Below are 26,714 nucleotides of genomic sequence, written 5' to 3' on the forward strand. Positions count from 1 at the left end.
AACATTTTCTTTGCTATCACAATGCTACAGCGTGATGTCACCAAGTAACACTCTTTCTCTGATGAAGTGCTCTCTCACATCAATGTGCTTTTTCCTAGAGTGATATACTAGATTCTTGCCCAATGATTGAGCACATTGTGGTTTAAGTGGGAGGTTGTGGGGATTAAAGGCCACTGTGCCTTAACCTCAGTTATGTACACAATACTCAACATATATATATATATATATATATATGAATGGCATAGAAGATAAGGGTGGTTTTAGCACCCACAAATATCTGTGTTCACCTCTAGCTCTCATTCTCTCTTGTTTTTCTTACGTTGTGAACTCATAAAGAGAAGAGAGGGGCGGGTGTGTGAGAGAAGGGGGTGAGTGGCAATCAGAAGGCAACATATAAAGGAAAAGAAAGAACCTCACTCAGCAACAAGAATGGAGAGGATGAGAGCTTGTATTTCAAATGGTTGCAAACACAATGAGACCAAATGTCAAAGTCTTGGCCTTATATACAATCCACCTTTTGAAGGGAGGGACAACCCTTTCTCTTGTACCTCTCTCTCTCTCTCTCTCTCTCTCTCTCTCTCTCTCTCTCTCTCTCTCTCTCTCTCTCTCCCCTTTTAAAAAAGCACTTGGGCCCATCTGGTGCCAAGACATGTTTTTCTATCCTTTCTCCTTTTTCTTTTACTTTGCATCTCCCACATCGAGACATGGCACTCAAGGGGTTAACATGCCGCCATTCTTGTTTTTTGCTAATCCGCCCTCAAATCAGCAACATTATAGCAGCATGGTGCTAAAGATGGATTGGAGACCTGCATAACAGTCCAGCTGTTGGGGCACAATTTTGGTGAAGTATGAGCGATACTTCTAGAAGTGGGTGGCATGCATGTCCTTGAACATACATATATGATGATTGTAAAGATTATGGACTCAGAGGTATATGTGAATATCTTGCAATTGGGAGGGGCTAGTATCAGGATCAAACACAATTTCATTTGTAAGATTTTTGTTGGTTCATAGATGGAACAATGATGCAAATGAGTGAGTGCCATGTCATCATCTTCTTTCAAAATGAAGGATTTCTTTCCTCTCTTCCCATGTTTTTTCCTTAGGCTTGTTCTCCTCATTCTCTAAGCCATTGTCAATTCCCTTTAAGGTCAAGCATCTATATGATGGGGCAAATCCCTGGCTAGGAGGAATTAGAGAATAGTCGCTTCCTCTGCCGGTGCCGACACATCTACAATCTGTGCCATTTCGTGTAATGCGACTTGCCGGAGCCAAATTTTGTCCATTCCTCTTAGGGGAGGCTAGGCAACCTTATGAGCTAGTTGTTGTTCAAGTTTGAGTGCATTTGGTCCACAAAAAAAGGAGAAATAAAAGAAAAACCAGTCGAAAGTGGTGCATCTCTCTCTGACATTTTGACGTGGAATTGCACCAACCTTCTATTGCATGAGTAGTAATATATATAAGCTTCAATTTGATTCAAAAATCCCCTTATTTGGATCTATGGTTAGGGAGATATGAGTGCTCCGAATTGGAAACTTTTCTGTAACAGATTTTGAGAGATTTTGGAGTTTATGCTATTAGAATTGTAGCATTTGATGCTATGCATATATGTTGACCAAGTTTGACCACTATAATGGTGCTTACTTGATGTTTGAAGTTAATTCAAAGATGATTACAATACCCAGCATAATGAATGAAGTGTATTTGGATGATTGCATTATGCCATACATTCATGAGCTTCTATGTACAAGAGTAGACACTGCCCTTACTTTACTAACAAGTGGTAAGACCCTCTTCATATTTGATTTATGTGAAAGCATATGGGATGCATGTGATCATGTACTTGAATTCAACTTGCTTGAAGCTACTCATTTGGTAGCATATCTCATTAAGAGAGAAGGTATGAAGAAGAAGGATGCAAGAAAGATCAAAGGGCAAAGGAATTACAAAAAGAGCTACACCAAGAACCTCTCCAATGACAATGTACCTCACACTATGGTAGCTTGGAAGAGAAGAAGGAAAAGGACAAGATATGCCATCAAAGGGGGCTATTTCCCCACATCTTCCACTTAGAATGTTTTTTTGTGTATGAGGTCAATAATGGTTCTCTGCCATGGATAGTCCATCCTTAAGAGATTGTTAGTCCTTTGAGATTTTTCCTTGTTGGACTCATTGGGCTTTACATACATAGTCAATGTACATCTCCCAGTTGTAAACCAAGAATCCTAAAGAGTGACTCACAGGTTGGGGCCATGAGTGTTGCCACATGATGGTGGGCAAGCCATGGAGCATCCCATGTACTACTACTGAGGGATGAGGTCATCAATTTGTGGGGGGGAATGAAGTGGCAATTGATGTGTGTATGTGTGTGTGCCTATGGGCTTGGAGTCCTATGCAAGAAGTGTGTGAGTGTAGGTGTGCTAGAAGGTTCTAGTTAGGTGTGTCAAGTTGGTGTGATGAGTGAGTGATCATAGGAGGTGATTGATTGAGATAATGAGGGAGATGATTGTGGATCTAGGATCTACCTACATGGAGGCAGTTGCCTATATATGTAACCACTCATGAATAAAGTTGTGTTCATTTTGTGTTAGGTTCAGGATAGAGATAAAATGCCAGTTGTCCACTTGGAGCCTTTACATCTTGGGACAGCGTGCCCTTGCTCATCGAGGCATTGGCCATGGCCACCAAGTCTTCACCCACCCATCACATCCCAAAATTTGATATAAATTTCTATAGTAAGCCCATTAGAGCCAGGAGCTTTGTCTTTCTTCATTCTTTATAGGGCATCCCATAATTCATCATGGGAGAATGGGTGGCTGAACCGAATCCTTTATGGCTCTTGTGCCTGAGCATGTAGCCCAGATAAAGCCTCTAAGAGAGCTAGATTCCACTCAGCATCTTGCAACACAAGAGCAACAACCATCCTACTCAAGTGAGACCGAAAGATGTCTATAATATGCATGAATTCTATTTCTATCTTTCCACTAGGGTCGAGCATCTTGTCAATGACTTCTCATTGGTGCTTCTGTTTGACTGCTTGAATAAAGAATTTGGATGGGCAATCTCTGAGCTCCAATCAGGTCAACTTGCTACAGATTCAGACTAAATTGGCCTCCTCAAGCTCCTTACTTTGCAGTTCTTGCTAAATCTCTATCATCAGAAACTTGGTCATTAGGGAAATATTTCACTATCGATCTTAATGAGCTTCTAACAAGGATCTAATTCTAGACAATCTATTAGTCCCATCTCAAGACACAATTCATCCCAAACCTTCGACTTAGCACTCGATGACACTCGAGAGGGATGGGACCTATCCTCCATTACCTCTATAAAATACCAATCTCCCCCCATCAGTGAATGCTCTCCTAATACAAGCGACCTAAGAGCATGCTAGCAATCATGCCTCTCTACAAGAGAATTAGGGGCATATTATCTAAGGAAGTTGAAGACAAACCATTAACACTCACAACTAGCTGCCAATAAACCAACCATCCATGTGACAGAAACATTCTCGAGTACCTAACGATGATTTAAACAGAATGGCACACCTGCCTTTTTTCCCCTAACCAGACAAATTCTAAACACATCATACCCTAGATTCTGCACCATGAACCAAAAGGGATCACTATCCCCACACTTAAGTTCTTGCAATAGAATAACATCCGTATTGACCTTCCTTACCATGAAGCATCCTTTCTGTGTAGCCAGGTTACAACCACCTTGTAAATTCAAGGACTGCAGACTTCACACTGCCTCCATTCAACTAGATATTTCATCTAGTGGTTCATCGGAGCCTAAGCATCATAAAAGAAATTAAATCGGGTCTCCTTACCTTGTCCCGCACTCCGAGCTACCTTTTTAAGCCTTTAAGACATTGACCATGAGGAGGAAGCCCCCATGTTCTGACAGTTTGAGCTGAGCTTTATCTTCGTTTGTCGATCCTCTAGGGCCATCTTTCAGTGGGTAAACTGCCTTCTTGGACCGCACTCTGCTGATTGGCTTCATTTTTATTCAGAACATCCACCTTTGACAAATCATCATGCTGAATTTCAACTCTTTTGTTCCCCTTTAGGACCATGGTGACCCGATTGTGTTTTATCTTTCACCTCACATGCCTTTTCTCCTAAAAGATCAGTCTCTTCCACACATGCAGTATGACATGGGCTGCAGGACTAATATGCATAGCCTCCTTCGACTTAGCCTTCCAATCGACCACCCTCAATGGCTCACCATCATCATTACTAGTGGCTCGGATATCTCCATCCTTGCCTTTGAACCAGTCTAAAGATTCTCTACTAGCTACATGCCACCCTTCTTGGCTAGATTAAAACCATGATCCAAAGAGGGAATAGGCTCTTTCGGCCTTTCTCCCGTATAGCCAAATGCATATTAGCAGCCCTCTTGGGATAGGTTTTTGCAAAATGCAAAGTAACGCAGCAAATGAAGTAGGAATTGGGAAACAAACCAAACCAGACCTATTGCACAATAAGTATACCATCCGGGAGCTTGATCTCCATAAAATTTGGTGTATCTTGGCTCCTGTCCCAAAGGATCCCAACTCACCTAAGCTTAGACAACAATTTTAAGGGAGGAGGAATGAAAAGCACACGGCCCAACAACATTGCTATGCATTCCACTGAAGCCGCAAGGATAGCACGGAAATTTGGAAGATTGATCCCTACAGGACGTTCATGAAGAAGGAACTTGTCGATGCTAAATGTAGGGCTCCAGGGGATAACCAGAACTGTGGCATCAGCAAACGTAAAGGACCTTCCAACCAATTCATCACTAATTTGCTCTGAGCCCAAAGCCTTCGTGAGAAATCATGCAGCATACCCGATGGACAAAATATCACATTCATAAGGCAAAAAAATTTCTAGCTCTGCCAATGATGGGACATGACCAGTGAAAAAGAGGTAAACCCCTCCTTTGGCCAACCAAGTGAGCTTAGGCTTAATGTCCCTCCAAAACAATCTTGTAGGAAATACAATGCTTCTTCCCCGATTCGAACCAAGGCTTTTTGGCAACCTCTCTGGCAACCTTTTTCATGTAACAATTTCTTGGCAAGGTCATCATCGATCTCCATGAACACACTCCCTTGTCTCCCAACAAGCATCTTAGCAAAAGATAGTAGAATATCTCCTCCCCAAAACCCTTGGAACTAGCCTCCTCCACTTGCCTCTTAGCCTAAGAGCTAGCCTCCACCGAGGAACCACACTTTCCCTCAGACATTGCATAGCCCTCACACGCCGCCCCTCCAAATGACTCAGCCCATCTTGAGTGCTTGGCCTGACTAGCAAAACTATAACTAGATGACAAGAGAGCCTCGCTCAAGCACCTGGACCCAATAATCTTAGAATGGATATGTTTTGATTTAAAAGTCTTTTTGTGCATCATCTTTTGGAATGGGAGACATTTGATTAAAATAAATTCACAATAAACATACTTCAAAGTGAAAAGTGTTTTATGTCTTCTTGTGAGTGTTTTCAATTTCTAAGGCCCTCAATTTTGTTCGTGCCTTGTTGTGATGAGCATTACTTAAGGGAGGGAGCATCTTGGTTAGAGCAACCAAAGACTAGTTTTTATGGGTAATTTATGACATGGTAAGGTCTTTGTTTTGACAAGGTCTTCATTCTTATTATGTGAAGCACTAGTATGTCTTTATTTTTTTAATTTTTCACCATAATGGCATCGCTCACCCAATGCACATACATCTACACACACCCATTGTTCTTATTTATTCTCATATTTTGAGTTAGAAATTGAAATATTATAAAATAGTATTTTCTAGACTCATAAAGTAAAACCAAGATGTGAGGTATGAGATAATTATGCAATTTTCCAAATTTATCTTATTTTTAACAAGGATTACATCACACTCAAGAAACCAATAAGAGATCATTATGCGTGTAGAGCAGTAGCTTAGTTTTGCTTGTAATAACTTGAGCTTAAAAGTAGATTTGGTTGATCTAATAAGATATGGATAGGCAAAACACTCTTTAAAGAAGTTGTAGACATTCTTGCAAAATCATGATGTAGGGAGAGAAATACTAGAATCCTTGACATACTTATGTTTTAGAGAGAGAGTCATTATAATCCTTCACATATACTCTATGTTTGAGAGAGAAAGAATAATATCCTTGACATACACTCATCTTCGTCTCCGTTTTTTGTCCACCATCTCCATCTCCACCTCCACCTCCACTTTTGCATCCTCATCTCTCCTCCACTGCAACTTTTTTGTCCATCATATCTTCCACAACCACTCAAGGTATCTCTTTGCCCCCTTTACTTCCTCCATTTTCTACTTTCTCCACCCCCCATTTCTTGTCATCTTCTTTTTTCCATCACCTTCCCTACTCTTTTGCATCATCCCTCCCTTTTATTCACTCCCCCTGCATCTCTTCCCTCTATATTCCATTCCCTTGCCCTTTTATTCCTTCCCTCTCCTTTTTCCATTTCCTCCCCCTCTCTTTCCCATTCCTTTTATCTCTCTTTTCCTTCCCTCTTACTCCTTGCTGTTCCATTCCCTCACCTTACCCTCCCATTCCCTCTTCCCCCTTTCCATTCTCTTCCCCACCCCCTTTTGTCTGTTCCTTCTTCCTCCTTTCCCCTTTCTCTTTTGCTTCCCTTCCACCAACTTCCCCCTCTCTCTTCCCACCCTCTCTCTCTTCCCCTTTCCCTTCCCCCTTATCCTTTCTCTTTCTTTCCCTCCTCACCTCCCTTTCTCTTCCCTCCCTTGCTCCTAACTTTCCCCTCTCTCACCCCACGTGCCTTCCATTCCTTGTTACCTCCTTCCGCAACCACCCCCCTTGGTTCTTGCATGTTGCCCCTTATCCTTATTTCCCATTTGCCCCCTTAGGTGAAAAACCCAATGGCCGCATGCTTGTTCAATCCAAGTTCCTCCACCTATGCCCTATGCTCGCCTTCCTACGCCCTAATCCATTGCCTTCGTACATATGCTTGCTTCATCACGCTCTCACCCACTATCCTGACATGTCCCTATGCTCACCTCAGCCTTGTCCTCAATCCCCATCAAGGCATCGTGTTAGTGGTGTCTCCAAAAGGCTAGAAAACACCTACACATATCCAACCTGGCAATGGTAGTGCCAGGGTCGAGAACTTATGTCTGACTAACATTGAAAAGATGAAAAGACAATTCAAAGCATACAAAGAACCGAGATAAATGTGTATACAATAGAAATGTTACTACTAGGAGTTTGTATTCTAGTAGATCACAACAACAACTTGCATATAGGAGGTGAAGATCAGCTTATAACATCACCGACTTCATTCGGGTAACAGTCCAAAATAGAAATAGTTAAAAACATGATGTGGTGGATAAGGCCACTACTACTGGCTGTTAGGGATAGTTATAACTGTCCCTACAATTACAAAATTATCCACTACTCCCTAATGTAACTTCCCTTTACTAGGGGTGTACTAGCCCTCCTTGGGTGAAGCCCACGTGGGTGGAGAGGTCACCCTCAACACCTGGCACTCCCGGTGGTAAAACTTTTTCCAAAAAGTGGAAGACTCGAACCCTTACTAGAAATAGTCCATCAAGTGGACCTTGATAGTATGTGTTGAGTTGGATCGATTATTGCTGTCTTGGCAGCAATTGGATCTGCTTCCTCTGTCTCTTCCTTTAGCTGTCATGCAGCCTTGGTTCCTCTTCCATTTTTGTCTCTGCCTCTTCAAAATCTGCAGCAGCAGGGGCTAAGGCTTGGTTGGAGATAGCAATGAATTCTATATTCTGATATTTGTCATGTTTGAAAGAAGCACATTTGGCAGACAATTGTGTAGACTGGCCTTGCTCTATTTCATCTGGTTTACTAGGCTCTGTTGTCAAATAAAAATTTTATGTATCACCATCCAAGGGCATCCGATTCTATTTAGCATTATGTGCTGTAGCTTTAAGGGTTTCCAATTCGTGTGCCATAATCTCATAGGCATAAGCAGTAGAGGCAAATGCCTCATATGGTCGCTTTGCAATAACAAACAAGCGGTTCTTAAGATTTGACCACAGGTCCTGTGATGTTTTGATTAGTTGTGTCTTCATTTCCATGAGATCAAAGGAACTTAAGAAAATACCATCAACCTCTGCCATTTCCCTGAGTTTGTGGTCAACCCCTTCTAAAGCATTCATCTGTTCCTTGAATAATAGGTTTTTGATGTTTAAGTTGGAATGGGGGCTGCACCCATTAGATCCAACTGTATGAAAAACTCTGCCTTCATTTCTTCCAACCAATTCTTGACAGTAGGTAAGCATTCTTTTTGGACTCTCACCTGGGAGGTGAGTTTGGAGACGTTTTTCTCCTGCATGGTTCTGTATTGTGCATATTATCTCTTGACCTCCTCGAGCTCCAACTGTGTAGCATGTAGCTTCTTCAACATGTCGGCTTGCTTCAGCATGTATTCATGTCCCGCCTTCTTGTCTTCAGTTAATTCTTGTACTTGCTGTCTTAGCTGACAGCTGAATTGTCCTCTGTTCATCAACATAGTTCTGTAGAACTCTCAGTGCATGTTCTGGCTCTCTGCTGGCCTATCCTCCTTCTATAGTCGGAATCTTTGGCTTCTATGTTGGTGATGTTAGTAGGTCGACCATGCTGTGAAAAGCTAAGAATTGTTCGAAACAGCTCCTGGGAGGTGTTGTCGGTAGAATTCTAGCAATGTTATCCTCCGGTTTGCTCCAGCTCTCTAGCTTTGGAGGCATAGACTTAGACCAAAGATTTAGCTTGATCTTCTTGGAAGATTTCTACTCAGATGGTGAGGCTAGAAACTCTTCCCCTGCAAGGGGCATATCCCACAGTCGCTCCACTAGGGATTTGGCCATAGTGGCTTTCTCTGATGAGTATTGGCCATCTTGTAGGGCTTGCATCATGTCTCTCTTTGCCTTGTCGTCATAGCGTGTTTGTGCCTGCTTTGCTTTGGTGCACTTTGCACTGTTGTGTTGAGCTATCTCCGGGCCCTTTGCATCCATTTGACTGGCAAATTCGAATAGGGCTACAATGAAAGGCCCAATCTTTGAATGTGCATTGGAGGTGCTTAAGTCTTTTTTGGCAATTTAGCTCATCAGTCGAGAGTGTAGGAGATGAGCGCATGAAACCTTGGTCCCCTTCTTAGCTGCAATGAGGGTGGCATAGGAATCTCTGCTCATAGTTTTGGTCTTGACAAGCAGCTGCATCCGCTCAAGATACCACACGAATTGTTGTCGTCGCCTCAAATCTTGGACATTGTTGATGTTTTATGTGTCTACGGGGGTCGAACTCCTCCTGCATGTCGGAGTCGACATCTTTTGTGTAGACCCCTCCTCATTTATAATTGGAAGCTGAAAAACCTGTGCAATAATCTCCAGGGAAAGCAATTCATACCATGTATGGTTGTTGGCTATCTTGTCGGTATGGAGGATTAAGACAGATTTCCTTGTTGTTGGCGAAGGGTTATCAAAAACTCTTCAGTATGTCGGAGCGGTGTCTGATGGCAAACAAGTAGTCAGAGACGGAGGGTTCCCTTCAGCTTGAAGTGGAGCGGGAGTGGGTGTTGGAGTTGGATGTGAGTCGGAGTGAGGTAGGATGGTGGAAGTGATGTTGCATGTGTTGGGTGGCGGAGTTGGATTCGTAATTAGAGTCGGAGTTGGAGTCATAGTTGGAGTCGGATTCGGACTCAGACTCGGACAATTACCGGATGATTGTTGTGGCTAGGCTCACCACTATGGGTGCTTCATTGAAGTTTGGCATACCTGCATCACTGATTGGATTGGGCTGGTCTAGATTAGAGCATACATGAATGTTGGTGTAGATGAAACCACGTTTCATGTGTGTCTATTGGACTGCAGTCGGAGGCTGTTAAAGATAAATTTGTCAATCTGAATAGCCGAAACATATATCATCGTGATTGAGGTCTTTGCAAAGTTGTAAAGAGATTGTGTTTATCTTTGCTTGAGTGGGGTCAGGTCTAAAATAAGGTTTGAGCCTGAAACCACTGATTGGTTTGTCAAATACATTCCCATGTAGGTCAGCTAATTTGAAGGTACCTTGATCAGAAACCTCAAGTACCTTAAAGTGACCATCATATCTGAGGTTGAACTTTCCTGGCATTTTCCCCAACTTTGTGTTAAACATTAACACTAAATCACCTTTTTTGAACAATTTAAACTTTATGTTTTTGTTTATCCATGCTGCCCTCCTTTTTTGAATTATATTAGCAGTATGTGAACTTGTGAGCCTATCCTCATCCAATTGCAGGAGTTGTTCTAATCTTGCATTGATTGAATCTTCTAGGGATAATTTATTATCAATTGCCACTCTTAGGCTACCTGCCAGAAATTCCATAGGTACTACTGCTCCACAGCCATATACTAACCTGAAAGGTGTTAACCCAGTTGCAACCTTGTGTGCTGTTCTAAGTGCCCATAGCACTGAATCCAAGTGCCGATCCCAATCCTCAAGGTGATCAAAAATTGTTCTTTTGTAGACCTTTTTCATCAGTTTATTGGAGCTCTCAACTTGCCCATTGGCTTGTGGATAATAGGCTGTAGATTTTAAGTGCAACATCATGTGCATTTTAGTCATGTTCCTGATAGTTTTGTTGAGGAAATGTGTTCCTCTGTCCGACACTATTTCAATAGGAACACCAAATCTAGTGACAATATTGTGGTAAAGGAAATGTGCTACAGTTCTAGCTCTGCATGCTTTGAGTGCTATAGTTTCAACCCATTTTGTACAATAGTCAGTGGCACCCAAAATATATTGATTACTTGAAATCTTTGTTGGAGGCTTGATGGGTCCAATAAAATCTAGTCCCCATTTCTGAAAAGGTCCCAAGGGGAGGATTGGTTGATGGGGCATCCTATCACTGTCAAGGTCTATCATCTCTCTAACATGGTAAACATGTTTTGGCCTAATTATGAGCATCTTTTAAAACTGCAGGCCACCATAAACCACCTTGCAAAATCTTATTATCTGTAATGTCTCCAGAAAAGTGTCCTCCTATTGGTCCTCCATGGGCTTCAACTAGGACAGCTTTCTGCTCACGATCTTGGACACATCTTCTGATTACCTGGTTAATTCCTCTTCTATACAAAACACTAGCAATGACTAGGAAAGGTTTGCTCTGTAAAACAAGTTTCTTCCTCTGAACCCTAGATAATGTTTTAGGGATTAAACCATTAGTGAGAAAGAATAGCATTTTATCATACCAATTTGGTGGTTCTTCAATGCTTACCATAAAAATGCATGCATTAGGAAGTTCATCTGGGATGCTAGTTGGAGCTTCTCTTGATAGCAACTTGCTCAAGTAATCAGCAACGGCATGTTGTTTTCCAGGCCTATGCACAATGTTATACTCAAATTCCTACAACAAAAGCATCCATCTAGCCAATCGTCCTGTTAATCGCAGTTTGTTCACTAAATAAATGAGAGCTTGATGATCCACATGAAAATGCACCTTGTTGCCCAATAAATAATGTCTGAATTTATGCAATGCATAGATCATTCCAAGTGCTTCTCTTTCTGTGAATGCATAGTTTCTCTCATGCTTAGTTAATATTCTACCGGCATAGTAAACTGGTCTGAACCACTTTGGTGTTTTTTGCTACATAAGTACTGCACCTACTGCTACATCAGAAGCATCAACAAAAACCTCAAATGGAAGAGTCCAGTCAGGTGGTTGTAGTATAGAAGCTATCATCAACATTTCTTCAGGATATTAAAAGCATATTGCTATGCATCACCCCAGATGTATGGCTTTGTTTCCCGTGTGAGTTTTGTGAGAGGATAGCAAATGTCAGCAAGGTATCTGAAAAATCTGCAGTGCCATTTAATTTGGCCTATAAATCTTTGAAGCTGCTTGATGTTTTGGGGGGTTTGGCATGTTGAATGGCTGAAACTTTATTTGGATCTATTTCCATTCCATCTTGTGAGATGATGTGCCCTAGTAGAATTCCTCTACTTATTTCTGTCATCTTGACTTTGTCACCACTGTTTTGCTGCTCTGCTGAGTACGAGCTGGTTTCAGCCAGTAAATCTTGTTTATCTTTTGGAATATATCTCTAGTTGGAGGAAGCTTGTACTCTTGTTTGTGTGTTTGGAGCCTTGTTAAATTGCTGTATGTTGCTATGTTGAAGTTGACTAACTGTAGCTTGATGTCGAATGTTTTCTGTCGGAAGGCTGTCGCACTGTGTTTGGAGGTTGGTCGACTTACCTTTGTTTTGGATCTTCGTGCTTCTGACGCCACATTATTCTCAAGTATTTGCTATAGAGCTTGATTTCAGACCTGTGCCTGATTGGGCCAGTTCATTGGCTTTGTTGTCATTCTTGGTGCATCTCCAAGGTCGGGCATGGGCTTCGTACCTTTAGATATGGTTGCAGTGCTTGTATATTACTCTGATTTCTTTGAGTTTGTTTATTGTAATCCTCATTTATAGGATCCAAGTACACCATATGAATGCCTGGTGGTGGGCTGCTGTTTGCTGATTCTAATTACCTCTTGCATTCTAATTACCTGCTGTTTGATAATGGGGATTCCTCTTTCTCCTCAGTGCTTGCACCAAAGTTCACACTCAGGACCCTGTATGTGTCCTTCCATGCCATAGTATGTGCATGGTTGATTCTGGTTTTGTCCTTGTTGATTTCCCCAATTCTGTTGATTGGGTCTTCTTGGTTGTGGATTATTGAGTCTTTGTTGTCCTTGGCTACCAACTGCAATCTAATTGGCTGCCACGGGTGGGGCTTGGCTGTTTGAGTTTTGTACATGAGGAGGAACTCTCCCCAACATGGTATCATAGCCCATGGATCCTTGTGTGCCTACCTTTGTTGTAGTGTTGCCCACCTAGTAGCTTGAGAGGAGAGCTATAATTTTCCTTTAAATAGTTTCCTATACTGGATTTCCCATCAAAAGTTATGCTTATTTAAGGATTTCAACTTCTTTCATCATTTCATATAGCCTAGTTTGAGATTTTGTCTCTAGTTTGGTTCTAGACAAAAGTTTGGGAGTGAGAGGGTCTTCAAATTTTGCAATTTTTTGTTTATATTTGTTTAGGAGAGAGCTCACGTAATGTTCTCTCTCTTTTAACATTTTCAAAGTGCTTTGAAGCACTTAGGAGCTAGATCCTTATTTTCAAAACTTTTCAAAGTCCTTTCTTTTGATTTTAAATCCCATGATGGCACATTGCACATGCATCGATGGGAAATTCTACCTTTATTGGCCTTTGTATAGACTAAGCCTTGCAAGGTCTTCATGCCAACATGGTTTCTATTATACCATACCTACAACAACAAAACAAAAAGAAAAAGTACCACACATAGACACATAAACCAAAAACACAAAAACAAAAAATAAAAATAAAACAAAAAAACCTACCACAAATCAAGGATCATCAAATGGCTGCTCTGCAAGCAATCATACAACATATTATCATCTCCAGCAATAATAACAGGTATATGTTGTATTAATTGATCAAAGATTAAAATGAAATCAGCCTCATAACTCTTCCAAGATTGTAACACTTTACTGAGAATTTGTAGATGGACCACTTGTTGAGATATCGAGCTCCACTCGCGATTTGCCAGGGTGACTGTTGTGCATTTATGTCACCGACTTGTTTGCTGGAGATGCGGTTGGTACACCACCCACGAATAATAGCTAGATGACAGCTATCCTTATCTACACTAGTTCGTGGCTCAGTTAGTATGCCACCTTAGTTAGTTGAGTTTGGTTTGAGACCCACATATAGGGTTCTTCTATTTCTTTGTACTAGAGTTCTTTTGGCTTTCACAACTAAGAAGAGGAAAACTGTTTTCAGCCTCCACCCCTTTGTGTGTATTCCCCGATTGTGCATGTGAGAAAGCCGCAAGTGAGACTCCTTCCCTCTCTCCCACAATCTTCACATGGTATCAGAGCCTTGTTCGTGGTAGGGAGCTCAAGAAAGCAAGCCAAGTTCGTGGTGTCCTGGTAAGAGGACCAGTGTTGCTTTCCTATTTCGAGTTTGGGAGCAAATCTCTACAGGTAGCACAGCCAGAAGTGCAAGAGTGCACTGTCTCAGATTGAGACGCCCTTCGCGGTGTGACGTTATTTTTCTGATTCGAGGTCATTTCGGGGCCCGTTTTGGAGACGGAAGTTCTTCGCAAGCACTCAGAAAAAGGCCCTGTTTTTGCTGTGCGACCACTGTTCTGCGAGTCGGTGAAAAGTTGCCGCAGAAATTGCATCGTATGCCTTTGTGCAGAGATATTGGGAGTTGCAGATTCATGCTTGTTGCCTGTTGATGCAAAATCGTCACTAGGAAGTGACTGTGTGGTGAAATACCACTTTCGTCAGTTTTGCAGTTCTGCCCGTGTGAGGCAAAAGTTGTGTTTTTTGCAGTGACAGAATATTTTGCAGTGTTCTGTAATGGCATCTGATTCTCTTTCACAGATTGTCACTGAAAAGCTTGACAAGAACAACTTCCAGGCATGGAAGTTTAGAATGAAGAATTTCTTGATGGGAAAAGGCTATTGGGAGTTCATTACAGGAAATGAAGAAGAACCTGTTCTTCCTAATGTTCCCAGTCAACAGGAAATGCAGGCATTCAAAGGATGGCATGAGAGAGCCAGGAAAGTTATGTACTGGCTGTCTATCAGTATTTCGGACTCCATGATTGTGCATATTCAGGATGCAAATACGCCAAAGGAGGCATGGGATACTTTGGCAAAAATGTATAGCACAAATACGCAAGCCAGGAAAATGCAACTCAAACAGGAGTTGCACAATGTGCAGAGAGAAAATTTGAGCATAAATGACTACCACATGAAAGTGAAGAAAATTGCAGATGCACTTGCTTCCATTGGGTCACCAGTGGATGATGACGATTTGGATTCTGTGACCTTGAATGGTCTAGGAAAGGATTATGCACAATTCCGGACATCCATTGCCGTCCGTGAAAAATTTTCAGATTTTGAGGAGTTGATTGCTCTTCTAATTTCTGAAGAGCAGAGAAATGGGGGTGCATCTTCTTCAGCAGGAACTTCAAAAGAAACTGTCTTCTACTCAAATGCTGGCAGAGGTAGAGGCAGAGGCAGAGGTAGAGGAGGCCAATCTGCAGGCCGTGGTAGAAATCGGAATATGCAGCAAACGCAAGAAAACCAGTCCTATGCAGGAGGATGTGGTAACTCTACAGGCAGGGGGAGCCAAAGAGGCCGTGGTGGATGGCAGAGAGGCCAAAATGCAAACAGCAATGTTGAATGCTACTATTGTGGCAAAATGGGTCATATGGCTAAGGACTGCTATAAAAAGCAGAATGACATTATGACTGGAAAATTGCAGCAAGGCAATTATGCATCTTCTAGTAGGCAGGGTGATGACAGAAATGAGCATCTATTTATGGTGCAACATATGACCAATTCTGTGACAAGTGCAGAAGAACGAAATGATGTGTGGTATGTTGACTCAGGTGCATCAAACCACATGACAGGTCATGCAGAATGGATGCAAGATGCAAGGAAAATGGAAAAACCAGGATTTGTGGAGACTGGTGATGATACTGCACATCCTATTGTGCAGATTGGCAAAATTCCTTTGTCTATGCAGGATGGGAAAAAGAAATACTTGTCTGATGTATTTCATGTCCCGAACATCACCAAGAACCTGGTTTCTGTTGGTCAGATGGTTGAGCAGGGCTTGCAGGTCAGATTTAATCCTCATGGATGCTTTGTTGAGGATATGAAAAATAATGGTCGCTTGATAGCAAAAGGAAAGAAGAAGGGCAGGATGTTTACGTTGGATGCGGACATGCCTGAATTGAGTGCAGCAATGTTTGCACATGGGACCGGTGTAGTTGCAGATATTGATATCTGGCACAAACGCATGGTCATGTTAATATACAGCGACTTAAATCAATGCAAGCCCAAAATATTATTGTAGGATTGCCTAAATTCAAGGTTGCAGAAATGCACAAGGTTTGTGAAGCCTGTCAATTTGGGAAACAGGTAAGGAAACCTTTTCCTAGGCATGTTCAAGAGAGTAAAAAGCCATTGGAATTAATCTACTCTGATGTGTGGACTACAAAAGCTGCATCTATTGGAGGCTGTCACTATTTTGTCATATTTATTGATGACTTCAGCAGAAAACTGTGGGTGTATTTTATGAAAAAGAAAAGTGAAGTGTTTGGGTACTTCAAAGCTTTCAAAGCTATGGTTGAAAAAGAAACAGGCCTGCAAATAAAATGCCTAAGGTCAGATGGAGGGGGAGAGTACCTCTCAAATGAGTTTGCAAGGTTCTTGCAGGAGCATGGTATAAAGCAGCAATATTCATGCAGCCATACCCCATAGCAAAATGGAATTGCAGAAAGAAAAAACAGGCATATTGGAGAGGTATCTCGGGCTATGCTAAATGAAAAAGATCTACCAGATTATTATTGGGCTGAAGCAATTGCTACAGCAGTCTATATAATGAACAGGACTCCCACTGCAGCAATACATGGCATGACGCCAGAGGAGATGTATACTGGTAGGAAACCAGATATTTCTCATCTGAAGATTTTTGGTTGCATTGCCTATGTCCATGTGCCAGATGAGTTGAGGTCCAAGTTGGATCCAAAAGCTGAGAAGTGCGTCTTTATTGGTTATTCTCTGCAGCAGAAAGGGTATAGATGCTATAACCCTTCTACACGTAAGTTCACAGTGAGCAGAGATGTTGTTTTTTATGAGATGAGCAGCTGGTATAAACCAGTAAATGTGATGATTGATGTAGATGCACAAAATGGTAATACTGCACAGAATGCACAGCAGCAATCACAAAATATCAGTGGACCTGGAGTGTCCTCTACCAGTGGTTCACATACTTCGCCATGGACAGGCAGATTGAGATCAAGAGAATCCCCTCAAAGCAATGCAGAGAGTGGTACGCAGGTATCACGAAAAGGAAAAGAGAAGGTAGATCAGCCCATGTTTGATGTGAATGCAGGTCACTCTTGTGTGGATGGTGAATCCATTGGCTCAAAACAGAGCATTGATGATGAGTTGGGTATTTCTTCTGTTGTTACACCTGGAGTAAGGAAGACCAGGGATGTTTTGAGAGCACCTGGAAGTGAGCCTATTTTGCGCAGGTCTACCAGGGTCAGGTATCCTATGGATAGGCTGAAATATGATGGATTTACAGCCATGCACTATGCCTATATGGTCAAAGTGATACGGGAACCAGAACCCATTTCTTTTGAGCAAGCCATGGGAAATGAAAAATGGGAGAAAGCCATGGATGAAGAAATGGATGCCTTGGATGCAAATGCTACATGGGAATTGGTGCCTTTGCCTAAAGACAAGAATGCAATTGGCTGTAAGTGGGTTTATAAGATCAAGCACAATGCAGATGGTTCTGTGAATAGATACAAGGCAAGATTAGTTGTCAAGGGGTATGCACAGACATATGGCATTGATTATGAAGAAACTTTCAGCCCGGTTGCAAGGATGGCAACCGTAAGAGCAGCCATTGCTATGGCTGCATCAAAGGGATGGTCTTTACATCAGATGGATGTAAAGAATGCCTTCTTGCATGGTGATTTGCAAGAAGAGGTCTTTATGGAGCAGCCAGCAGGTTATGTTCATGCTACTCATCCTGAGTTTGTTTGCAGGTTGAAGAAAGCCTTGTATGGCTTGAAGCAAGCACCTAGAGCATGGTCTGACAAGATAGGACAATATCTTGTCAATATTGGCTTTCAGATTTCCAAGGCAGATTTCTCACTCTATGTGAGAAAAACAGAGAAAGGGATTATGCTGTTGGTCATTTATGTTGATGATTTGATCATCACAGGTGATAGTGATGAAGATATCCTTCATGTGAAAATGCTATTGAGGCAGAAGTTTGAGACGAAGGATTTGGGAGAGCTGCGTTATTTCTTGGGCATTGAGGTGATTAGATCACCAAGTGGGATACAGCTCTTGCAGAGGCAGTATGGACTGGACATGCTGTCCAAATATGGGATGACAGGCTGTAAGCCTATTTCAATTCCTTTAGAGTAGAATGTGAAGCTGAGCGCAGATGCAAGTGAGCTTCTGGAAGACCCTACTATGTACAGACGCATAGTAGGAAGTTTGATTTACATGACTATTACCAGGCCAGATTTGAGCTATGCTGTTGGGTTGGTAAGTCAGTTTATGCAGGCTCCAAGGAAACCGCATTTGGATGCGGGTAGACGCATACTCAAGTATGTGAAGTCCACATTGCAGTATGGACTATTTTATGAGGCTGGGGTTCAGATACAGTTGCATGGATACACTGATGCTGATTGGGCTGGTAGTATTTCTGATAGACGATCTACCAGTGGATATGTGTTCTCTTTTGGGAGTGCTACAGTCACTTGGAGCAACAAGAAACAGCCTACAGTTGCCTTGTCGAGCACAGAGGCTGAGTACAGGGGTGCAGCAATGGCTGCATGTGAGGTAGCTTGGTTGCATAAGCTACTCTATGATATGCATCAGTCTACAGATGGGCCAGTTGTCATTTATTATGACAACATGAGCAGTATACACTTGGCAAAGAACCTAGTCTTTCATGCTAGAACAAAGCACATTGAGGTGCATTATCACTATGTGCGGGAGAAAGTGTTACTAGGTCTTATTGATCTAGTTTATGTCAGCACAGAGGATCAGGTAGCTGGCATCTTTACAAAAGCATTGGGCGCAGAGAAGCTGCGCAAGTTCAGAGACCTGCTTGGTGTGCAGGAATTGGGATTGAGCTCGAGGGGGAGTGTTGAGATATCAAGCTCCACTCGCGATATGCCAGGGTGACTGTTGTGCATTTATGTCACCAACTTGTTAGCTGGAGATGCGGTTGGTACACCGCCCACGAATAATAGCTGGATGACAGCTATCCTTATCTACACTAGTTCGTGGCTCAGTTAGTATGCCACCTTAGTTAGTTGAGTTTGGTTTGAGACCCACATATAGGGTTCTTCTATTTCTTTGTACTAGAGTTCTTTTGGCTTTCACAACTAAGAAGAGGAAAACTATTTTCAGCCTCCACCTTTGTGTGTATTCATTCCCCCATTGTGCATGTGAGAAAGCCGCAAGTGAGACTCCTTCCCTCTCTCCCACAATCTTCACATCACTTCAAACCTATGAATCTTGAGCATCATAAGTCCAATCTCTTATAGTCCAATAGATCTTTCCAGGAGATGGCCTACTTAGGTTTGGTTGTCCATGCTAAATGGACCTTCTTGTTGAAGCAAATCATTAGTGCTTTTCCAATAGAGGTAGATGTTTTAGGTACATGTATGGGCTTTGTTAAGTACAATTCCACCACCATGTCTTGCATTCTTTCACATTCGCTGAATTGCTCCACCTTGTCTTTTTACCCTTCCACACTTTGTTCTTTTTTCTTGACCGCCTATTTTTTGCTAGTGCAAGAGGGTCTAGCATCTAGGATAGGATACTCCCATTAGTGCTTGAAATATTTCAAATAAGATTTGTCCTTGTAATGTGGCATTTGTCGACTTTTGTTTCTGGATCCCAGCCAAAGTGCATCTTAGCTATCAATTAAGGCCTCTTCTAGATCAATATCCCATTCGACACTTTCCTTGAGAAGAATTGCCGAATCATTATCAAAGACTTGACTTTGTACTGTGGCATTCTTAACTTTTGTTTCTAGGTCCCATTCAAATGTTGCACTGGTCAATTGCCAAATATAGCTTGCTTTTAAATTGATGCCATAATTATCTTGATTCTCTTACCAAATATAATGTTGGTTTAGAAATTTGTGATTTAATTTCCACAATATAATGTCCTAAATCCATATCTATGACATTCATACTTTAAGAGAGAGATGTAATTTGGCCTCCCATTGCCTCAATCTTCTCTTTCTCATGCATGTGAGCATCTACATAGATGTTAGACATCAAAACATATGCTGTAGCATTCTCTTTATCCAATTGTGTTGCATGTTCAAAGGCCAGTCTTCCAAGCTCCACGTCACCCCACTTCCTACAAGCACTCAACACCGTAAGCCACACCACGGTATTCGGATGGAAAGGCATCTTCTTCACCATCGCCACTGCCTTATCTAATTGACCTGCACGACCAAGGAGATCAACCATGCCAGTGTGGTGCTCAATAGTTGGCGTGATGCCATGGTCTGTGCTCATGGCCTCAAAGTATTTCTGGCCCTTACCCACTAGACCCGTGTGACTGCATACAGCAAGAACAATAGAGAATGTGACTGCATCTGGCTTTGCCCCTTCTCCTTTCATTCCCTCAAGCATATGGAAAACAATTTCACTTTCCCCTAGCTGGGCATATCCTGCCATAAGTGCATTCCATGAGACCTCATCTTGAACTGGCAAACTGTCAAATGCTTCCCGTGCTTCTGCAAGAGACCCACATTTGGCATACATATCCACCAAGGTACTGCCAACACAAAGATGTCTCTCCAGCCCCTTTCTAGCAATCTCAGCGTGTATGTTTTGGCCCTTGGCTATGGCTCCTATGCTGCCACAAGCTTTCAAGCTGCAACCAAATGTGACAGCATTTGGTGAGAGACCCTCCCATTGCATCTGTTCAAGAAAGTTCAGTGCTTCCTCACCAAGCCCATGCTCAGCATATCCTGCAATTAGTGCAGTCCAGGAGACCTCGTTTCGAACTGGCAGCTTGTCAAATGCTTCCCGTGCCTCTGCAAGCGAGCCGTATTGGGCATATAAATCCACCAAGGTGCTGCCAAGATAAATATGTTTTTCCAGCCCCTTTCTGGCAATCTCAGCATGTATTTCTCTGCCCTTGCCTACAGCTCCTATGCTGGAACAAGATTTCAAGCTGCAAACAAATGTGACAGCATCTGGAGAGTGACCCTCCAGTTGCATTTGTTCAAAGCAGTACAGCACTCCGTCTCCAAGCCCATGTTCAGCATATCCTGCCATTAGTGTGTTCCACGAGACCTTGTCTCGAACTGGCAGCTTGTCAACCGCTTCCCAAGCTTCTGCAAGCGAGCCACATTTGGCATACATATCGACCAAGGTATTACCAACAGAAAGATGCCTTTCCAACCCTTTTCTAGCTGTCTCAGCATGTATTTCACGGCCCTTGTCTATGGCTCCAATGCTGCCACAAGCTTTCAAGCTGGAAACAAATGTGACAGCATCTGGAGAGAGACTCTCCAGTTTCATCTGTTCAAAACAGTCCAGAGCATTCTCACCAAGCCCATGCTCAGCATATCCTGCAATAAGTGCATTCCATGAGAACTCGTTTCGCACTTGCAGCTTGTCAAGTGCTTCCCCTGCTTCTACAAGCAACCCACATTTGGCATACATATCAACCAATGCACTACCAACAACAAGATGTCTTTCCAGCCCCTTTCTTGCAATATCGATGTGTATTTCTCGACCCTTGTCTATAGCTCCTGTGCTGCCACAAGCTTTCAAGCTGCAAACAAATGTGACAGCATTTGGAGAGAGACCCTCCTGTTCCATCTGCTTCAGACAGTTCAGCGCTTCCTCCCCAAGCCCATGCTCAGTATATCCTGCCATTAGTGCAGTCCAGGAGACCTTGTCTCGAATCGGCAACTTATCAAACACTTCTTGTGCTTCTATGAGTGAGCCAATTTTTCCATACATATCCACCAAGGTGCTACCAAGAAAAAGATGTCTTTCCAGACCCTTCGTGGCAATAGCAGCATGTATTTCTCGGCCCTTGTCTATGGCACTTGTGATGCCACAAGCTTGCAAGCTGCTAACAAATGTGACAGCATTTGGAGAGAGACCTTCCAGTTGCATCTGTTCAAGACAGTTGAGTACTTCCTCACCAAGTCCATGCTCAGCATATCCTGCCATTAGTGCATTCCATGAGACCTTGTCTCGAACTGGCAGCTTGTCAAACACCTCCCGTGCTACTCCGAGAGAGCCACATTTGGCATACATATCCACCATGGTATTGCCAACAAAAATATCTCTTTCCAAACTGTTTCTGGCAATCTCATTGTGAACTTCTCGACCTCTTTCTACATCTTTCACCCTAGCACAAGCCTTGAGTACAGCCACAAAGGTATACTTATCAGGATGTACAAAATCCTCTTGCATTTTCTGGTAGAGGTTCAGGGCATGCTGTGGTTCGCCACATTCGATATAACCAGAGATAAGAGAAGTCCAAGAATACACATTCTGATCAGCCAACTTGTTAAAAACCCGCTGAGCTTCGCACATGCTTCCAACTTGGACCAACATTGGGACGAGATAATTCCCAAGAGATGGATGATCTGGCAGCCCACTTCTGCACATGTAGGAATATAAGCGCTTGGTATACTCCAGATTCTTCAATATTCTGCACTTATGCAAGATGCTTGTAAGGTTCTGAATCGAAGGCAGCTGGGGCATCCGTTCCATATCTGTGAGAGCCTCCTCGAAGCTGAAGGTTTCCCAGCTACTCTTCTTGTCTAGTTCTTGTGCTTTAGATGTATACGCCTGTACGTCAGGCCTGAAGCCAACCTTGCCACACTCGTCCTTTGAGCCACAGCCTTGGGCCTGACCAGTGGATGCTTTGGCCATTTTCTCAAGCGTAGTTTTAACCCAAGCTGATTCGTCTATCCATATGCAGTCCCTGGTAATCTTGTGTCTGAAATCTGGAGATCTTGGGTTTGTCTGTTGTAACGATGCATAAGAGACACGTTAGACTAGCCAATAGACAGCTTTAGCTGTGCAAATCATCCAGTTCAGGCTCATCGCACACTTACTTTGTTCTCATGGTTGTCCCACCACTGAGAGGGATCCGTGAAGTTCCACAAATACTCAGTCCCTAATTTTACAACAAACACCAAATAAAGCATTTCCCCCAATCAATATAAATAAGGAGGAATCTCGTATCCATGTGAAGAGGGAGAAAAATCTTTGCCAGGTTTTCACATTTTTCAACAATGCAAAATAAGGCAGTACCTGCACGCGAACGTTCCTCAACCATCACTCCACTCTCTTCTGAGAAAGCCATTGGGGTTGACTGCCTGTGCAGAGGAGCTGCCGACCAGTCGGATTGAGGATTTCTGCTAAGATAAAAACTCGGGCCACGCACCTGAGCAATGACAGGGCTACATAGTTTTGGTGAAGTTGCGTCAGACGTGTGATAGGGATCTCTGCCTCCTGTATATATATGTTCATCATTATCTTGAGATGAACTTATGGGACACTGAGGTGTGATTTGGGACAGGAGGGAGGGGCAGAAAGCAGCTGCAAGAGACATTTTGGAACAATGCACCTACATAGAGTCTAATAACTTATTCAAAACGGGGGAAAGGCACGTTCCCCTATGATTATAAATTTACTAAGGGAGTTGTGTCAGCTCTTCGCCATACGTTATGTATGGATGTCACTCTTGCTTCTTGCCTTGTGGCTTGACGTTAAAAAAATATACTCTTCTCTTCTCTTGTGATCGCCAAGAATATGAGCTGCAGATCACTAAAGTCTTCACTCTTCCAAAAGTGGCACTTTGTGAGCCAATGCCTGCTATGGGGATGGCAACTCTTATTTAAAACGAGCACTCACTAGTTAATGGACTTAAGCAAAGTATGTGAGGGCCTGAGGCAAATCCTACATGCCTCCTCTCTTGTTAATTACAAGTTCACACTTGAGGTGGCACCGAATATATAAAGTCAGGGAAAAGATTTCTCCATGAGATGTCCGAAGGGTATAAGAGGTTGTCCCAATAATCACCCTAAATCGCCTTCCTAGGTCCCCCATCTGGAAATTAAGGGATGATCATTGCTATCCAATGGGGGACACCCCATACATCCGTCCAAAGAAGTTTGCCTATGTGGTTTGACCACCTATACGTGGAGGTGCTTCCTATTAGCATGATTCTCCACAAAGTTCAACAGCCGCTGCCATGTAAGTATGCATGGCCATGGTGCAAGTGTGCATGAATGCATGGCCATGGCCTCTATAAACCGAACTCTCTCGCTTGAGCTGTGCATTGTCACTCAAAGCTTGCTCACCTCCTCCTCACTCGCAAACTAGCTTGGAATGTGCTTCCTTGCCTTCCTCCAAGCTCTTGAACCATTGTTCAGGCCTAGCTACATTGTTCTTCACTCTCACTCACTACTCTCCCTCTCTTACTATCGTTTGCATTTCTTTGTTGTTCTCGAACTTTAGCAACCTTTCTATTCATGTAGCAAGTCTCCATGGAATGTAGTTTTGTTAGCTGCATGTATTTCTTTCTTGCACTACTGTGTGGTTCTGCCTTTGCACGACCTGCCTTGAAACAATGGTGTTGTTCTTTGGTTGCTTCGAATGTACTCTTTGCATTCATAGGTACAACTGCCAACATACCATGAGGAGCTCCAATCCGTCTTTCCAAGGCCTAAATGAAGATTGTGGCTCTTATGATGGGGAGGACAAGTTTTCCCTCGCACCCAAGGTGACATGGACATCGAGATGTCCTCCTAAGAGAAGTCTTCGCACCCCATACATAAGGACACAGAGAGCATGTTTTGTGGAGTAGTGGGTGGCAAATCATGGAAAGACCAAATCTACTGAAAAGCAAAGGTAGGGGAGTCAAAGCCTACATGGTCCATAATGATGAATGGAAGATTGTAAAGAAAGAACTCAAGACTCCACAAAAGCCTTGAGTAGCAGAAGCAAGCGGCCGCTGTAAGGAAGAGTAAAGTGGACCAATCCCACTTGGGATTGGGAGGGAGGGATCAACTTTATCATTTTTTTGTAAGTACCTATTCTTTCACTTCTTTCTACATGTAATTTGGGAATGCTTCGAGTAAATCATGAAATTAAAATGCATGCGTGTAATGTTAGGAAATGAAAATGGGCAGACAATGCACGGAGGAGGAGTACTCGTATGCATACGACAACGGTACACAAGCCTTGTTCAACTCACTTGAGGCGAGTGGGGAATTTGTTCCCTTTTTGAATGTAAGCACTTACTATACCCATTTTTCTTCAAATACTTGAATTGAACAGCTATTGGATATACTAACCTCTGACACATGTGGTTCTTGAACAGGATGATGGAGATGAGTTCTTGCAACAAGCTCACTAAGAGGATGCCAAAGCTGGAGAGGCAAGAGGAGGAGGGGATGATGATGAGGAGGGTGGGAGCGATGAGGAAGGTGGGAGCAATGATGTTGAAAGTAGCAGTGACTAGGCTAGAGTAGTCGAATATAGAAAATTCAAGAGAATATAATTTTGTACTCACAGAAACATGAGATTTTGTACTCAATTTTGAAAGAGAATATAGAAACTTTTATACTCAAATTAAATGTAAACATATAAAATGGCCAATACAATGTAATAGAGACCCTTTATAGAAGGACAAATTAGGGCTAAATAAGCCCTAATTTTCCCTAAAAACATTTTGGCCCAAATCTACAGCATTGATATTTTCGTCGATATAGATTCAGGTTTCCCTGAAAGTGTCAATATATCCATCCATATAAGTGTCAAAAACAAGTTCCCAGAGTTGATATTTCCATCCATATTAGCGTTAAAAACTGATTTATCGATGGATATAGCAATACTTTTATTAACTGTAATATCGATGCTAATATGGAGGCTAATATCGATGTTTAGGAGTTTTTTATTTGTGTCGAAAGTGGAGCCAATGGTTGTAGTGTACATTCGATAGTGCCTCCATGAAGCACACAATCAATGCCAAATACTCCATAGCGGAATGGCCTAGCCATCGCTCCGACAAACTACAACATCACACACAAACAACTATGACTAGAGCAGGCAGACCCGAGACTCCTATGATTCATCCATGAGCCAAGTCTACAAACAAGGTGGCAAAGCTCCTGACCCACCATCCACAACCCTAATGGGATGCAGTGCCAACCTCGACAAAGGAGAACAAAATCTTTCAGAGATTTTGATGCATCTCACAAAGATTTTGGTGCAACCTTCCAACTCTGACCACATCCCAAGCTTGATCAAGAATTTGACACATGGCACGCTATCAACCACATGGACATTTCCACATAATCAGCATTTGCACAATTGCCACATCATCTAGCCATGTAGGCATCCACATCGTTAGCCATGTAGTCATGCCACATCAATAATGCCACATCAACCCTAGTGCCACATCATCATCCTAGTCAATAGAGCCATGTCATCACTGACACATCATAGTGCCATGCCATTATGCCAGCTTAGCTACCACGTCATAAGTGTCACATGGCACACAGCCCCTACTAGGCACGATTTCCTCTCCATAGGCACACTTGGCACACTGTATGTGAACCTAGCTACCACCTAGGCATAGTGCTCTACAGGCACACCTCTTCATAGGCACAATCTCCTATGTGAACATAGCTACCACATCACAGTGCCACATCATCATTTTCACCCTTTTTTTCCCCTCCACCTAGATCAAGCTGTATCACTTGATCCAAGAAGTATTTGAGGGTTCTTGAAAAAGGAAAAACACTCAATTTGTTTTGCTTTATGGCACATGTTTCAGTGCATGTATCACACACATTTTAGCCTTAGCATCAAATCCACTTCTTGCACACATTTGGAGCCTCTAAAGTGAGCATCTAGCCCATCATTCAATGGTTGGTCTAGCTCTAGATTAGAGTAGATTAGTTCATCCATGGAGGAGAGAACTCTCTAAAGTAGCTACTCAAATCCATGCCCAAAAATAATTGACTAGCTCCTTAGTCCCTGTGCTCACATGTGGTTTCACATCTTTACATATCCTAAAACCTGACTGTCTACACATCAGTGTGCAAATTCTAGAGTATTCAAAGGCATTGGCAAA

General features: G+C 42.6%; 1 protein-coding gene across 1 annotated transcript; it reads right to left on the reverse strand.

Moving 5' to 3' along the window:
• Window positions 1-19,744: 19,744 nt before the first annotated feature.
• Window positions 19,745-23,216, reverse strand: LOC147884268 (pentatricopeptide repeat-containing protein At2g39620-like). Its single transcript, XM_087398762.1, has 3 exons — window positions 22,883-23,216; window positions 22,684-22,745; window positions 19,745-22,591 (listed from the first exon to the last, which is right to left on the reverse strand). Exons 1-3 carry the CDS (start codon window positions 23,181-23,183, stop codon window positions 19,781-19,783), a joined length of 3,174 nt encoding a protein of 1,057 aa, XP_087254888.1. The 5' UTR covers window positions 23,184-23,216; the 3' UTR covers window positions 19,745-19,780.
• Window positions 23,217-26,714: the final 3,498 nt, after the last annotated feature.

The sequence above is a fragment of the Dipteris shenzhenensis genome, chromosome 27, assembly GCF_047967505.1.
Source record: "Dipteris shenzhenensis isolate YYH24624 ecotype China chromosome 27, Dip_SZ_1.0, whole genome shotgun sequence".
Classification (NCBI taxonomy): domain Eukaryota; kingdom Viridiplantae; phylum Streptophyta; class Polypodiopsida; order Gleicheniales; family Dipteridaceae; genus Dipteris; species Dipteris shenzhenensis.